This window comes from Enhydra lutris, unplaced genomic scaffold (assembly GCF_002288905.1).
Source record: "Enhydra lutris kenyoni isolate GAN:26980312 unplaced genomic scaffold, ASM228890v2 scaffoldscaffold2, whole genome shotgun sequence".
Lineage (NCBI taxonomy): Eukaryota > Metazoa > Chordata > Mammalia > Carnivora > Mustelidae > Enhydra > Enhydra lutris.
In genome coordinates this window covers 6601383-6618830 of record NW_019154086.1, presented here as the reverse complement: position 1 = coordinate 6618830, position 17448 = coordinate 6601383, and the positions used below count along the sequence as shown (strand labels likewise).

At 38.8% G+C, this 17448-nt stretch overlaps 1 protein-coding gene across 1 annotated transcript in view; it reads right to left on the bottom strand.

Moving 5' to 3' along the window:
- The window catches only part of LOC111148734 (chromosome unknown C3orf70 homolog), a 75865-nt gene extending 58739 nt beyond the window's left edge, over positions 1-17126 (bottom strand). Inside the window, exon 1 of the mRNA XM_022505530.1 lies at positions 16854-17126. Within this exon, the coding sequence (XP_022361238.1) occupies positions 16854-17049 (196 nt within the window). The 5' untranslated portion in view covers positions 17050-17126. The remainder of the gene's footprint in view (positions 1-16853) is intronic.
- Positions 17127-17448: the final 322 nt, after the last annotated feature.

Here is a 17448-nt window from a genome sequence, read left to right as displayed (position 1 = left end):
CATGTATTTATATTCTATGTTGATCCAAAAAAAGCTTTGAAGCAACTTTTAAAAAGACATGCCATACGGTAGGAATTTTAAAAATAGATTTGTTTCCAAATGTATGGTTTACTAGGCAACCAGGCTAATCCTCCTGCCAAACACAACTTTTAAATGCTAGAAAAAATTTAATATTCCCACTACATTGATGAACTGAAAAAAAAGTATGGAATTATCAGGCCAAAATCTAAATAAAGATAGAAATTCAGAGAAATGAGTGTATAAATGAACATGGAATTTACTTTGAGGATATGAGCAGGAATAGGTGAACTTAAGCTTTGGTTTCTATGATCTCGTGGAAGCTTTGTTCAAGAGACAAAGCTTAAGGCTTACCATAAATAGTCTAAGAAGAAACTCCCCATAAAGTTGTTATCAGTGTTATAATAGTAAATTATAAAGAAACATACTCCTGCAGGGGTTTTACATATCTGAAACTTAGAACATATGAGGAGGGATGGAAGAAAAATGATAACTCATGAGCAAAAGCTGTCCTTCGACAGGTTTTAACCAAACTTCATGTTTCCTAGGTGGTCCAAATATGTCAAGCTACTTGTTTACTTTAAAGTAATTCTGTACTAATAGTGCCCATAGGACATCAAACAGAAACCAAAGCAAATCCTGTCTGGAGGAATTCCATGGGTAACATTCCAAGAAGTAGGTGCTCACAGGTTAAAAAAAAATCACAAGATACACAAATGAACAAGACTCTTCAGAAATCAAGTAAAAACAGATCTACAAAACTTCTGGAGCAATCAGAAGTAGAATATAAAATAAGTATACTTCTGGGACGCCTGGGTGGCTCAGTTGGTTGGACAACTGCCTTCGGCTCAGGTCATGATCCTGGAGTCCTGGGATCGAGTCCCGCATCGGACTCCCAGCTCCACGGGGAGTCTGCTTCTCTCTCTGACCTTCTCCTTGCTCATGTGCTAATAAATAAATAAAATCTTTAAAAAAAAAATAAAATAAGTATACTTCTTATGTTTATAGAAATAAAAGGAATTGAAAAGAGGAGTAAAAACAAGGTCATTATTAAAATGAGCAAATCTTGTTCAAAAATGACTATTTGAAAAGTACCAAATAGAACATCTATAAAATAATGCAATAGGTGAAGTAAGAAAACTCAATGGATTAATTTAATAACAACTTAAACCCAACTGAAAAGCTAGTAAACTAGAAGGCATAACTAAAGAAATTATTGAGCATGCAAGATAGAGTGACAAAAGGAATCAAGATATGAAACAAGGCTTAAAAGACACAGATAGGGCGCCTGGGTAGCTCAGTGTGGTTAAGCCTCTGCCTTTGGCTCAGGTCATGCCCTCAGGGTCCTGGGATCGAGTCCCACGTCGGGCTCTCTGCTTGGCAGGGAGCCTGCCTCTTCCTCTCTGTCTCTCTGCCTGCCTCTCTGCCTACTTGTGATCTCTTTCTCTCTGTCAAATGGATTAATAAAATCTTTAAAAAAAAAAAAAAAAGCAGAGAAAGAAGAGATAGCCTTCAAAGAAATGACAAATTGACACCTGACTTCTCCACAGTAACAATGAGCTCGGAAAAAAAGTGGAATGATATATTCGATACACTAGAAGTCTCTACTCAGTGAAAATATCTTTGAAAAGTGAGGGTGAAAACAAATATAAATAAGCCCAATGTCACTCACAACATATTTCTAACCAATCACACCAGCCAAAACTCAAAGGTTTGACAAAAACACTTTACCAGACTATGAGGAAATAGGCATTCTAACGTGCTGCTAGTAGGAAGACAAATGGTACAACCCATATGGAGCAAAATTTGGCAATATCTTATTAAAAAAATATGTATTCTTTAATCAAGCAACCCCACTTCTAGTACTTTACTCTAAAGATATACCACTACAACCATATGGTATATGCACCAGTTATCCACTGCAACATTATTTGTAACAAAATGGAGGAAAAAGAACCAAAATGCCCAGCCATAACAAATCGGTTAAAAACCAAATGCACATATAGATACAATAGAGCACTATGCAGGCATAAAGAAATAAGACGTATCTCCATGAATGGCTATGAAATGATTTTTAGAAATAAACAGTAAAATAAAAAAGGATGATGCCATGAGTAATAGTGTATGATTAGCTTTGGTTTAAGAAAGAAGGTGAAATAAGAATGTGTATGTGTATATAAATACACAAATGTGCGTATGCACGCATATAATACACTTCTGCGAAAGAAACACAAAGTACAATAGAAAATTAACAAAAATGAGTATCTGGAGGAGGTGAATTGGAAGGGGGTGGAAAGTACAGAAATACAAATGAGATTTTTCTCAGTATTCCTTTATATAGTTTTGATTTTTGAGTACATATCCAAAAACTAAAATCAAATCAAGACAATAGAGACAAATACTTCCAGGAGATGAAGCAGACATACTTTTACCTATTATTCCTTACTAAGTACAACTAAAAACCCTGGACACTAAATATAAAACAAACAGAAGATGACTTCTAAGAGGGAAGAAAAGGCTCAACACCTAGCAACCTCAGAGTCCAAGCAGCAACATGGCAATGAGTTCCAGATTTTTTGTGTGGGTATATGCCAGGTTTGGAGAAATTGTCAACCAAAAAAGCCATTGGACCCAGACAAAAGTTGTCCCAACAAATGTCTGCACTCTCTGGCCAAATGACAAGGAGCAACCTAGCAGGACAGAAAACTTTTGGATAATAATCACTCTACTAAAACCCTACTACAAACATCAGAGAAAAAACTGTACTCAGAGAAAAAACCAAACCATGACAGCAAAGACCAGGAAGAGAGAAAGAACCTGGACTTCTAATCTTGAAAAGCCCTAATAAGGTTTCTCAACACTCCAGCTCAGTGGTGTCAGAGACCTAGTGGAAAGTCAGGTAATGAAGTCATCCCTACTGTGGTGTTACTGGAAGCCCCTTGGAGAGCTAGAACCCACAACCATCCAGCAAAAACATGGAAAACTCCCCTCTATTAGCTGTCAGTGGAAGCTGAGGGTGGTACCTGGACTTCTACCTGCGCCTGGCAGTAATAAGATATTGCCCCTTTCCCTTGCTAGAGTGGTGTAAAAAAAAAAAAAATCTGGTAAAAACTGAGCATTTAAGATCAAGAGTCCTATAACATAACACAAAAAAGTCCAGGTTTCAACTGAAAATCACTTGTTGTACCAAGAAACCAAGGAGAACTCAAACTGAATTAAAAGTGACAATCAACAGATGCCAGCACTGAGATGGCAGATTTGTTAGAATTATCTGACAAGAAATTTAAAACAGACATTATTTCAAAAAATACTTCAGTGAGTAATTATAAACATATTTGAAACAAAGGCAAATAAAGAAAGACACAAAAAAGAAATGGTCTTAGCAAATAGAAAAATTAGGACCAAACAAATAGGAGAACTGAAAAATATAATAACCAGAACAGAAAGCTCAGTGGATGGGCTCAACAGAAGAATGGAAAAGGAAAGTTTCAATGGACTGGAAGATAGAATAATAGAAATTACTCAACTGAAAGAAAAGAGAAAACAGACTGGGGGTGGGGGGAGGACAGAGCTGTCGAAGCCATGACACCGTAACAACAACAACAACAAAAAAATCTAATGTTTATGTTACTGAAGTCCCCAGAAGAGGAAAAAAAAAAAAAAAAAAGCAGAGCTGAAAAATGACTTAAAGAAATAGTGACTGAAAACCTCCCAGGGGCGCCCCGGTGGCTCAGTGGGTTGAGCTGCTGCCTTCGGCTCAGGTCGTGATCTCAGAGTCCTGGGATCGAGCCCCGCATGGGGCTCTCTGCTCAGCAGGGAGCCTGCTTTCTCCTCTCTCTCTGCCTGCCTCTCTGCCTGCTTGTGATCTCTCTGTCAAATAAATAAATAAAATCTTTAAAAAACAAAAACAAAAACAAACCTCCCAGATTTGGCAGAGACCTATCATATAGGTTCAAGTACCTGATCAAACCACAAACAGGAAAAACTCCAAAAACCTAGGCCAGGACACAACACATTCAAACTTCTGAAAACTAAAGACAAAGAAAAAATCTTAAAAGCAGCCAGGAAAAAACAGTTCCTTACCTATAAGGTAAAAAATTCAAATGTAAGTGATCAGAGCAGAAATAAATGACATAGAAACTAAACAAACAAACAAATAGAAAACACCAATTAAACCAAGAGCTGATTCTTTGAAAAGATCAACAAAATCAATAAACCATTAGCCAGACTCATCAAGAAAAAAAGAGAAAGAACCCAAATAAATGAAATAAAAAACAAAGAGAAGTAACGATAGACACCACAGAAATACAAAGAATTACAAGAGACTACTATAAAAAATCATACATCACCAAATTAGACAACTTACAAGAAAAAATTAAATTCCTAGCAACATACAATCTTCCAAAACTTCACCAGGAAGAAACAGAAAATCTGAACAGACAAACTACTAGTAATGAAATTGAATTGGTAATCAAAAAACTACCAAAAAATAAAAGTGCAGGACTAGATGGATTCACAGATGAATTCTACCAAACATTTAAAGAGGAGTTAATACCTATTCTCCTCAAAATATTCCAAAAAGTAGAAGAGGAAGAAAGGTTTCCAAATACTACGAAGGCTTCCAAATTCTATGAGGCCAGTATTACACTGATACCAAAACCAGACAAAGATACCACTCACACACACACATACACACACACACACACACACACACACACACACACAAACTACAAGCCAATATCACTGATGAACACAGATGCAAACCCCCCAACATGCACACTGCATTCAACAATACATTAAAAGGATCATTCACTAAAATCAAGTGAGATTTAACCCAGGGATGCAAGGATGTTTTAACACTCGTAAATCAATTAATGTGATATGCCACATTAACAAAACAAAGAATAAAATCATACGATCATCCCAACAGATGCAGAAAAAAGCATCTGACAAAATTCAACACTCATTCATGATAAAAACTCTCAGCAAAATGGGTTTAAAGGAACATGCATCAACATAAAGTTTATATATGAAAAACCAAAAGCTAACATACTCGATGGTGAAAAACTGAGAGCTTTTCCTCTAAGATCAGGAATAAGACAAGGATGTCCACTCACCACCTTCACTCAGCATAGTACTGGAAGTCCTAGCTATGGCAATCAGACAAGAAAAAAATAAAATAAAAGGCATTCAGATTAGAAGGTTAGAAGTTATACTGTCACTATTTGCAATGGCATGATACTACACATTAAACCCTAAAGACTCCACAAAACACTACTAGAAGTAACAAATAAATTCAGTAAAGTTGCAAGATACAGAAATTGGTTGCATTTGTATATATTAATAACGAAGGAGCAGAAAGAGAAATTAAAAAAACAAATCCATTTACATTTGCATCAAAAAGAATAAAATATCAAAATAAATTTAACCAAGGAGGTGAAAGACCTATACTGTGAAAACTATGAAACTGAAGACGATGCAAATTAATGAAAAGACATCCCATTGCTCAGGGATTAGAAGTATGTTATTAAAATGTCCACACTACCCAAAGTAAGCTACAGATTCAAAGCAATCTCTATCAAAAGATCAACAGCTTTTTTCATAGAACTAGAACAGATAATCCTAAAATTTGTGTGGAACCACAAAAGACCACAAAGAGCCAAAGCAATCTTGGAAAAGAAGAATAAAGCTGGAAGTATCACAATCCTAGATTTCAAGATATACCACAAAGTTGTAGTAATCAAAACAGTACAGTATAGTTACACACATAGATCAATGGAACAGAATACAGAGCCCAGAAGTAGTAAACTCACATTCAAATGTGTGTGTGACTCAAATGGTCAATTAATCCATGACAAAGTAGGCAAGATTACACAATGGAGAAAAGAGTCTCTTCAACAAATGGTGCTGGGAAAGCCATATAGCTATATGCAAAAGAATGAAACTGGATCACTTTCTTATACCAAATACAAAAATAAATGCAAAATGGATTAAAGATCTAATAGTGAGACCTCAAACTATAAAACTCCTAGAAGAGAACATAGGCAGTAATTTCTTTAACACTGGCCATAGCAATATTTTCTAAATAGGACTCCTATGGCAAGGAAAACAAAAGCAAAAATGAACTACTGGGACTACATTAAAACAAAAAGCTTCTGCACAGTCAAAGAAATCAACAACAAAATGACAAGGCAACCTATTGAACGGGAGAAAATATTTCCAAATGATATATCCAATAAGGGGTTAATACTCAAAATACATAAAGAACATAGACAACTCAACACCAAATAATAACAATAAAAATCATTATCTGATTAAAAATTCCAGAGAACCTATATAGACATTTTTCCAAAGAAGACCTATGGACATCAAGCAAACACATGGAAAGATGCTCAACATCACTCATCATCTGGGAAATGCAAATCAAAACCACACTGAGATACCAGCTCACACCCATTAGAATGGTTAGAATCAAAAAGACAATAAATAAGTGTTGACAAGGATGTAGAGAAAAAGGAACCCTTGTGTATGGCTAGTAGAATGTAAATTGGTGTAGTCACTGTGGAAAACATGTGGATGTGTGGCAGCAAAATATAGGAGAAATCTCTGTACCTCCATCTCAGTTTTTTTTTTTTTTTAAGATTTTTTATTTTATTTATTTATTTGAGAGAGAGGTAGAGAGAGAGAGCATGAGAGAGAGAGAGCTTGAGAGGGGACAGGTCAGAGTGAGAAAGAGACTCCCCACTGAGCGGGGAGCCCAAAGGGGGACTCGATCCCGGGACTCCAGGATCATGACCCGGGCCCAAGGCAATTGCTTAACCAACTGAGCCACTCAGGCGCCCCTGAGCAGGAAGTCTTATCTGGGGCTTGATCCTAGGACTCTGGGATCATGACCTGAGCCTAAGGCAGACGCTTAACCTGAGCCAGGCACTCCGCAAAATCATTTTTTGACAATTAAGGAAACTGTATATCAGATGGCATTGCTAAGTTAGCATTAATTATCTTAGATGTGATTAGTATTGCAATTATAGAGGAAAATGTCCTCATTCTTGAGAGGCATGCTGAAATATTTAGGTGAAATATCATGATATTTGCAACTTATTTTTAAATACTTTAGGAAGAGTGTGTATGCATGCATGTATGTAGACATGAAAAAGATATGTGTAGTCATGTGTAGACAGAAAAAGATAAAGCAATGAGTCTAAAAGAATTTCCCATAAAATACCAAATTTTACTCTTCGTGTTCTTTTTCACTAAAGTCCATTAGAACGAGATACAGAAGAAGAAATACATGTCTGTATTATCCCAAGATGTCTAGCTTTAAATGGACAGATAAGCACTAGGCAAGTTAAAGGATTTGTCCTGAAGAGACTGTTCTAGGGCATTGTGCAGACACAGCTGGAGGGATTGATTTTACATTGTTGGCACTCCGGATATTGCATGTTTTTGGCAGTGTACTTACAGAATACTGTTAAGTATCAGAAAATTGAAGAACAAACCAACAATAACAACAAGAGAAACACAAAACAAATATTCTGTGAACTTGAGAAAAGTAATTTGCAAAGACTACAATCAAGTTAACTTTATCCAGCATTCTAGCTACCAGGAATACTCTACCAAAGTAGTACTTTTGCCATTTTTCTATATAAAATCAGCATTCCAAATGATGGCCAAGTATCACCACAGGATCCTGACAAGTCTTCTAAGTCATTCAAGTTAAATATATTCCATTTCCCTTTAATACAATGTAACTTTTATAATATTCTGATCCTTTGAAACCTGTTGAGCCGTATTTGCTGTGCATGAAAGCTCTCTATTAACTGGTAATCTGATTAACCAGAACTATCCATTGTTTAACAATGGTGGAAAACAGGACACGAAAGGGGCTTGGGAGTTGGAGCACACTGTAAGATTTCATTGACAAAAAGTAGACAATCATCACATAGTGACTATTACAAAATAGGCCTTCCAACAATGAAGGTAACAAAAAACTCAGCAATCTCTAAATAGAATATTCAAAATGTGTATTTTTACGATCTTTGTTGGTTTTGAGTGTTTAATTGAACAAATGGGTCCAGTCACAAAGTGAATTTCAAATGAAACGAGGATTACTGTGGAAGGGGTAAGTCGCTAGAGTTGGGGATGGATGGCCATTACACTATGAGACTGGTATTATTATTATCCCCATATTAAAAGTGAGGAAACTGAAAGAGGTTAACATCTCCCAAACCACATAACTAGTTAAGTGGGCAGAGACATGATGCAAATGCAGTCCAACCCCAGAGCCTGCCCTCAGGATGCTTAAACTATCTGGTATTTCCAATTTGTGTTCGTTTGGTTTTTTTGAGGAGGGCCTGATGCCACCCTTCACTGAATACCTGCAGTAAGTACTTTGCTTGCGTCATTTAACCCTCACAACAACCCTGTGAAATAGGACTTTTACTCCTGTTTTTCAGAGGGAACATTAAGGTTGAGAGAGGTTGAGTAATCTGTCCAAAGTTATACTGCCAGCAAATGGAGGAACCATGATTCAAACCACTGTCTGACTCCATGGCCCTTTTCCTTTCTAGGATTACATTCTGCCTTCCTTGCTCTATGTATAAACCATTCCTTATTTTTCAAGAAAGCAAATCTTCTACTAGACAACTTTTGATTGTTAAACATGTATTCCTATTATTGTTTGGAATTAACGACATATAATTTCTCTAAAAATGTTCTTTCTTATAATTAATTAATTTCTACAGTATGAGAAAACAAACCTAAATAAAATAAAGGTTTTGGAATGTAGGAAATTATCATAGAAACATCCTCAAAAGCTACCTAGTTGAAGTCCCTAAGTGCAACAGGCTTGGAAGCTAGCAATAATTAATGGTATGCATCCAAATGTAACAGCAACAACAAAAACAACAACAAAAATCTAACAACAACAAAAAACCTGGGGGCTTGCTTCAGCTAGGGATCAGCTGAGAATATGAGATGACTGAAGCTTCATATTATACCAATACATTGTTAGTTTTTATTCTATTTATTTTTTAAAGATTTTTATTTATTTATTTGAGAGAGCGTGTGCACACACAAGCAGGGGGAGCAGCAGAGGGAGAAGAAGAAAGCAGGCTCTCTGCTGAGCAAGGGCTCAGTGCAGGGCTTGATCCCAGGTCCCTTGGATCACCCGAGCCACCCAGGCACCCCCATTTATTAATTTTTAAAAGCGCAGTTTTACAGTGTTGGTAACAACTCTGAAAATGCTCCTATTGCATACAATTGCCCTTCTGTGAAAATCAGAAACCAGGGGTGCCCAGGTCTATCAGTCAGTTAAGCGTCTGCCCTCGGCTCAGGTCATGATCTCAGAGTCCCGGAATCTAGCCCTGCACTGAGCCCTCTGCTCAATGGTGAGTCTGCTTCTCCTTCTGTCTCTCACCTGACTCGTGCGCTCTCTCTCAAATAAATAAAATCTTTTTTTAAATAAATAAAAACTTTTAAAAATATAAAAATAAAAAATAACATCAGAAACCAACCTCATTTTACTCATTTAATTCCTGCTTATTCCAGAAAGAATGTAAAACAGCTGAAAATCATCCTCACTCTACCTTGACTGGAACCAAGTGACCCAGAGCCCTGGTTGCTAGTTGGTTTGTGAGATTCTGGTGTACATTTACCATATGCAGCCAAAGTAACTGTATGTGACCGTTGACAAGTTTCCTAACCTAAAAAATGAGGGTAACAATACCTACCCCACAGGGTTGTTGTGAGGTTTAAATGAGCTGACACATGCAGAAAGATGATGCCAACATATATAAAGATTACGTGCAAAAAGATATGCCTACATATAACCACAGTCGTTGTGATTGTTTAAGTTGCTGCCTGTCCGTGATTGAAGCACCATGTGGATGGAAAAAACCTATCACTTCTCCCTCTCTCTAAAAAGCTTTGAGGAATCTTACTCAGAACTTAATGTCGCACTTATCCTCTTAACACCATATCCTCTTCCTTCAAGCGCTAGACATGGTAAGAACCCTCATTCTTAGGGAAAAAACTCCCGTTGAGGCCTTCATCTAGTCAAATGACCACTCTGTGGTTGGGTTTTTTTTGTTTTGTTCTGTTTGGGGTTTTGTTTTGGTTTTTTTTTTTTGCTAGTTTTCACTGTCAAACTTCTTAAATGTATTTCTTGTAGCAACTGTTGTTGATATGATTAGGATGTGGCTTAAAACAGCTGGCATTACCCTGGGAAAGTCAGACTTGACTCTCTGAATTTCCCCTTACTTGTACAGAAGCAGGAAAACAGAACAAACACAATAACACAAAAACCACAATGCTAATATACTAACTAATGGAGAGAAGTGTATTTGCCCAAAGGTCCTGAGAGTTAAATTCTTTAATCAGCTCCTTCTCTCTCTAAAGGAAATCTATAAATAGGAAACCAAATTATAGCCAAATATTTGTATGACAGTCCAGTCATACAGACCAAATATTTAAGGTCTGGGCAGTGTTATCACCTTCTCTGAACAGTTCTGAAAAAACACTTCCAAATTCTGCCTCTCCAATTTCCATTTTTCTGTATTTCCATGCTGCCCATCCACCTTCTGCTGTGAGTCTTTCTTTAGATATGTTAATATCATCTATTAGATTACATCAAGTCCCACTCTTCCAGCTTTCAATCTGAAAAAGACAGACATCGTTTAAGATGACTTCTGCAGAAAACTGAACTCGTCTATTATGTGATTTTATTAAGCCAACTTTGAGTTCTGCTGATGGCACCGACATCATACCACGTACACTCCCCACCCACCCCTGTCACCTTCTAATCACTTTTTCTTCCTTAATTCTTAACTTAGATTTCATTCCCCATCACATCCTATGACCTCTTTATAGTTCTCATTCTTCTATATTCACTTTTGCAACTGTTAATAATTTTCCACCCATTTCTTAACAACCTTCCCCATCACTGGCTTTAATGGAGACAAAAAACAGTTGATATGCATATTAATTTTAAATCGCTCTGTAGAACCTATGATGGTTAAGAGTCTAGGTGCTAGGAATCAGACAGACTTGGATCCAAATCCAGTCTCTATTTTTACTAGCTATGTGCCCATGGGAAAGTTACTTAACTTCCCCCAAGCCTTTTCCCTCAACTGTAGAATGGACATAATGACATTATTGTCTATTTAGTGCTTAGCATAATAAGCTTACTCTGATATGAAATAATCACTCAAAAAATATTGACTATAATTTCTGTGTCCTAATTCTCAGCTCCTGTCATTCTTTTTTATTTTTTAAGATTTTATTTATTTATAAAATTTGACAGAGAAAGAGCGAGAGAGCACAACCAGGGGGAGGAGTAGAGGGAGAGGGAGGTGCAGGGCAGGGAGCACAATGCGGGCTCCATGCGGGGCTCCAGCCCAGGACCCTGAGATCATGACCTGAGCCAAAGGCAGACACTTAACCAACTGAGCCACCAAGGCACTCCAGCTCCTGTTATTCTATTCCTCTCTGTCTACTTTGAAGAATTCAAATAGCTTTGACTAAATACTGCAGTTAAATATATTCCTCAAGTTACTGTTGAAGAACTAAACCTTTTACCCTCTTCTTCAGTAATAAAGAAAATCACTATTTGTATATTTTGCCAATATCTAAGAAATAACCTGCTAAAAACTGATTCAATCTTCATACTCTTTCTCTCTTTCTTTTCTTAAATATTTTATTTTTAAATTATTTCTATACCCAAGTAGGGCTTTGAACTCACAACCCTAAGATTAAGAGCCACACACTCCACCAACTGAACTAGCCAGGTATCCCTCATCTTCATAATCTTTCTTAAGACTCATTTCCCTTGACTTCTGCAATAAAACCTGCAAAAAAAAACTTGCCACATTTTTCTTCTCTCGCATTTCTTTGTAGACTCTACTGCGAGTTCACCCTCCTGTACCCAAAACTCTAAATATTAGTGTTCTAAAGGGAAAACCTAACGATTTTCATTTCTCATACTATAGTCGCTCCCTTGGTGGTCTTTTTGCTTCATCATGGCCACAACTGCAATCTAAAAATAAGTAAACGACTTCCATATTATCTCTAGTGCAGACCTCTCTTCTAAGTCTTAGATCTCTATATCCAACTGCCTACTGATATTACCGTGTGATGACAAGGCAGCTTAAACTCAACAGATCCAAAACTGAACTCATGGTCTCCCTGGACATTATTCAAAACTAGATTCACAAGCCATGTTCAGTCAAACCCTAGTTCATCTCTAGTATTCTGTGTTGTTGGTGAATGAATGGCATTACCATCCATCCAAGGTGCATGAGGCAGAAGTCTAGAAGTTATCCTTTATAACCTTCCTCTTCCTCCCTCTCCAAATCTAATTTATTCCAATTTCCATTTATGGATATTATTTTATTAATTTCTATTTTTTACATTAATACCAAAATAATCTCCTTTGCTAGTTTCATTCCTCTACTGTCCATATTACTGCTATAATGTTAAGGTCTCTATCAACTGAAACTTTAGACTTTACATCTTTCCTGTTCTTCCCTCCCTTGCATCTCAACAATCTAATGTATAATGCCCTCTAAATATTCTACCTCTTCTAGCCACAAAATCTACTTTATAATATCTGCATGTGATTATTCTTTCCCATCCCTCTTCCCTAGCCAAGTCACGTTTTGTTTTTTTTTTCTCTCAAAACTCCTCTTGGAGTGGCACCTGGGTGGCTCAGTGGGTTAAGCCTCTGCCTTCAGCTCAAGTCATGATCTCAGGGTCCTGGGATCGAGCCCCATGTGGGGCTGTCTGCTCAGCGGGGAGCCTGCTTCCCCTCTCTCTCTGCCTGCCTCTCTGCCTACTCTCTCCATCAAATAAATATATAAATAATCTTTAAAAACAAAACAAAACAAAACCTCTTGGAATCCTTCACTCTTTAATTCCATCCAATATAACTCCTTATGGGTGGGGGGAGGTTACACATTCAGGGCCATAATTTATTTAACCCAGTCATCTCTCTTTGACAGCAACACCTACAGAACATTTAATAGTTTTCCCTCCCATAGTCCTCAAAATCTGCCATTATCCAAATAAACTATTTCCTTTAATGATACAAGTACCACATCCATGTATACATGTTTTATTTATCTTTTATTAACATGTATATGTTATCAACCTTTTGTTTCATAAGATTATGAATTTCACAACTTTAACACAAATCATTTTGTGTTTCTTCATTTGTTCTGAACTTTCTTCATTTGTTCTGAAATCCCTCTCCCAAGTATCAAAGTGGTCCTCTCATTTCAGCATCTTCTCATTTGATGAACAAGTTGATAGTTTTCTCACCCATATCCTTTGTGATTTTATTTTTTTAAAGATTTTATTTATTTATTTATTTATTTGTCAGATTGAGAGAGAGAGAGAGCATGCACAAGCAGGCAGAGGCAGAGAGGCAGAGCAGGCTCCCTGCTGAGCAAGGAGCCTGATGTGGGACTCAATCCCAGAACCCTGGGATCATGATCTGAGCCAAAGACAGCGGCTTAACCGACTGAGCCACCCAGGCTTTGTGATTTTAAAAAGGAATCCTAAAAATCCTTTGTGATTTTAAAGGAATACAAAAATAAATACAGCATGAATCATGTCCTTATACTCTGCTTAAAGGGCATGATCCAGCTGTATTAATATTTGTATCCCTAGTTTCCACAATATGTCTCACAAAGAGAAGGTGCTCAATACACGTTCAAAAGACTCAAAGAATTTTGCTTAGGGCTGATGTTGTAATGTTCATGAGTGCCAAAAAGAAAGCAGAACTTCTCAAATGTGTGAACTCTGCTTTTTTTTTTTCCCCGAGAAAAACAGTATTTGGACTAAAAAAGGGTAGAAAGAATGGATGCCCAGTATAGGTGAGAAGACTGTAACACAGCACCTTGCTGCTCTAAATGAAATGAAGCTCCTCGTGAATGTGATCACTGCATCACTGCCAGTGGAGGAAGCATGGAGACCTGGAAGGTTGCCAAAGACTGGAAACAAGCAAATAAATGTAGATCTGATTTTTTCTAATATAGAATAAAGGAGAAAAGAGTTGACAATAATAGTCGAGTATATTTGGCATCAGTTCTTTCCTAAAATCAGATTATTTATTTAAAAAGCAGCTTCTAATCACTTTGAAACAAAAATGGTAAGCATTTGTGGAACCAACTTAAGTAACCAGACAAATATAATTTCCTTTCTTTTTTTTTAAAGGCTGTCTTTATAGACAGATCACATATCAAAAAGAAGCAATAAAAATAGTATCAGATTTCAACAAGGTAGAATTTCAACAAGGTATATGACCAGGCTCTCATTACACCATATGGTAAGATAAATATAAGATGATAACAGTACAATTAAATGCTGGCTAATTACTTAAATGACCATAACAATGAGTGCTTCTTAATGAAGTGCCATCAACTTGAAGGTCAGTTCTACCCGCAGGGTTCAGAACTCCTATCTGTGGCCCTTTCCTATTCAACAATTTTATCAGTAATTTGAATGAAGATGTAAAAGGCTACTATACTGCTGCCTTTATCCAATATATGGCTGACATGAAACTAAGAGGCACAAATATGTATTAAGAAAGAGCTGGGATCTGAAAAAACAATGATAAGCCAGATAAGTGGGCTAATTCTAACTAAGATGAAATTTAACAGGGAAAAATATCTAAGACATCAATCACTATCCAAAAAACAAAATACATATAGAACTGTGAGATGGGCAAGTCCCATGACTTACTGACACATATGTAAAACAAACAAAAAGGGGGCTTAATAGCTCTTGACAGCAATCTTAGTTCAATCTGACAGCAGCAAGCTCAATATGATGAGGATCTCAGAAAAGCTAATGTGATGCCAGATGCAGCAGTAACAGTATTTCAAACATGGGAGGCAGCAGTCCTGCTCAATTCTGGACTGATCTGACAACAACTGGGATGTTGTGTATCCTTCTAAGGGTCACAGTCTTCAGAGGATCATAACCATACTGGCACATGTTCAGAACAGAACCACCAGGATGCTCAGGACCCTGGATACCATTCCACAAAAGGAGAGGCAGGAGAGAAAGGAGATTTATAAATAGGACAAAACAGTGCCTTGAGAGGAAAATGATGGCTACTTTCACTCAGTCACTCAATGAACATGAATTTCAAATCTATTTCAGGCCAGATGCTATAACAATGTCTGGGAATACTGAGAGAAGAGAGTCTATGTCCATGGCATGTTCCTATGTATATCTGAAGAGCTGAAAAAGCCATGATCTGAAAAAGGATTAGACTGTTCTATATGATTTCATAAGGTAGGAATAAGACCGGTGGAAAGAAGTTAGAAAGTAACTGATTTCAGCTCCAAATGAGAGTATTTTAGGAATCAAAGATGACTTAAGCTACCTGAGAAGACAGCAAGGTTCCCATTCCCATCAGGAATGTTGTACTTAGTGGAGAGACTGCTGAAAGAAGACAGGCACTGAACTGACCATCTTTAATGTTCCTCGTATTCGATACTAGGACTCTACACTTCCCTAGGAAATGGACTCTCACCAGATTCACCGTACTTGTGCACTTCAGCATCACAGCTTTCCTACAGTTGCTACTTCCAACTTTGTACCCTATCCTCCCCTGAAATGATGCTTTATAATGGGGAACGGTCTGAGAGCAATAGGAATAATGAACTACGGGAAGAAACTGAACCATCAGCACACAGAACACAAAAAAATCAATACTGTTCAATGTACAGAAAATATAGGAATTCTTTATACTTTAAGTCATAAATTCAATTTAAAATACCTCACTATGTTCAATTAACATAAACAAGGACTTGTCATGTACTGCATCTCTTGTTGGGAGCCATTTTTTCTTAATCAACCAGGAAAAAACAATTTTAACTTAAGATCACTTTGAGAATTTGTGTCCTGAATAAACACTCCAAAAACCTCCATTATAAGGGTATGTGGAACTAAGTTTATAATAGATTTCTTTTAGAAATGATTTATTGGATATAGCAGGCCTAATATTATGAACTAATCAAATTGTGGGATTCTGATTAAATGGCTACTTAAGTTTAATCCATTTGAAAACACACACACACACACACACACACACACAGAGGCAAGATAAACACCGAGAAAAGGCCTAGCCCATTTAGTTCTGGCTTTTATAAATTGGTTTAATATCATTAAAGCTTACTTCCATTCATTTTATTTTGTAATTTTAAAACCGTCTCCTATATTGGCTCTGTATATACCCAGTTACAGCCGGGTGCTGAAGGAGTTCATCCTTCCAAACTGTTAATATTAACTTCTTGGAAGCTGTCCCTTACACTTTAGTGATTTCTCCGTTTGGATACAATAAATGGACCACAATTCGATTACCAAGGGCTCTTTCTTTTAAAGAGCAGCCTGGAAAAGACAAAAGTGAGGAAAAAAAGAGGAGCATGTTTAACCACCAGCCCTGAAAAAACGCTTCCCCTCTGGTTGTCAACTCTTGACGGCGCTCTACCATTTCTCAACACACTGCCTGGTCCTCTCCGATAAAAAAGAAAAAGAAACAAAAACTGATTCCAGTTTTCCTGGGACAGGGAAATCCCCTTTTGTAAAAGTAGCTAAAGCGAGGCTCCCCGTGGGATTTCATCTCGTAGCCAAGGCAGTGCCAACCGAGGCGTCCGACACCAGGGCAGCGCCCGCCCGCCCGGAGCCCAGGGTGGCCCCAGCTGGCAACCGAACAGCCCCGGCGGAGCCCAGAGCCGCCGGGGCCGCAGGGTCCCAGCCGCGACCCTGAACAGCCTCGCGAGCGCCCCGGGACGGTGGCGAAGGCGGGGAGACGCGGCTCGACTTACAGTGACACCATCCTAGGTGACAGCACCAGTGCAGCTTGAAGCACTTGCCGTGGCTGTGCGTGGCACAGATGGAAAGCCCGTCGCACGGCTGGAAGTCGGGTCTGCGGGCAGCGCAACTCCGCGCCAGGGCCTGAGCCTCATCCACTTTCTCGCTCTTCCAGCCCCGCTCGGGCGCAGACGCCGACGCCGCACTCATTTCCGCTCCCTCAGCGGAGCAGAGGCCGGGAGCCCGGGAGAAGCGGCGTCTGGGCGGGCAGGAAGCCGAGCCGGCTGCAGACGTGGGAGGGCGCGGGCCGGGAGTCACGCCAGCGCGCGTGGCGGCGGCAGCGGTGCTGGCGGTAATGCTGGTGGTGGTAGCGGTGGTGGCGGTGGCGACGGCGGCGACGGCGGCGGCGGCGGGAGCGCGGAGGTCCCAGGCTCGCAGAGGAGCCGCCCCGGGCGCTGCGACCGGGGGGCTGGGCCTACCGCCGCCTGCCTCCCTCCGCCGCGGCGCGCGCCGCGTCCCCACGCGCACACGCACGCGCACACGAGCGCGCGTGCCGACCGCCCGGGCTGGCGCCAAGCGTCGGTCAGCGAGCCCGGCCTCTTCACACAC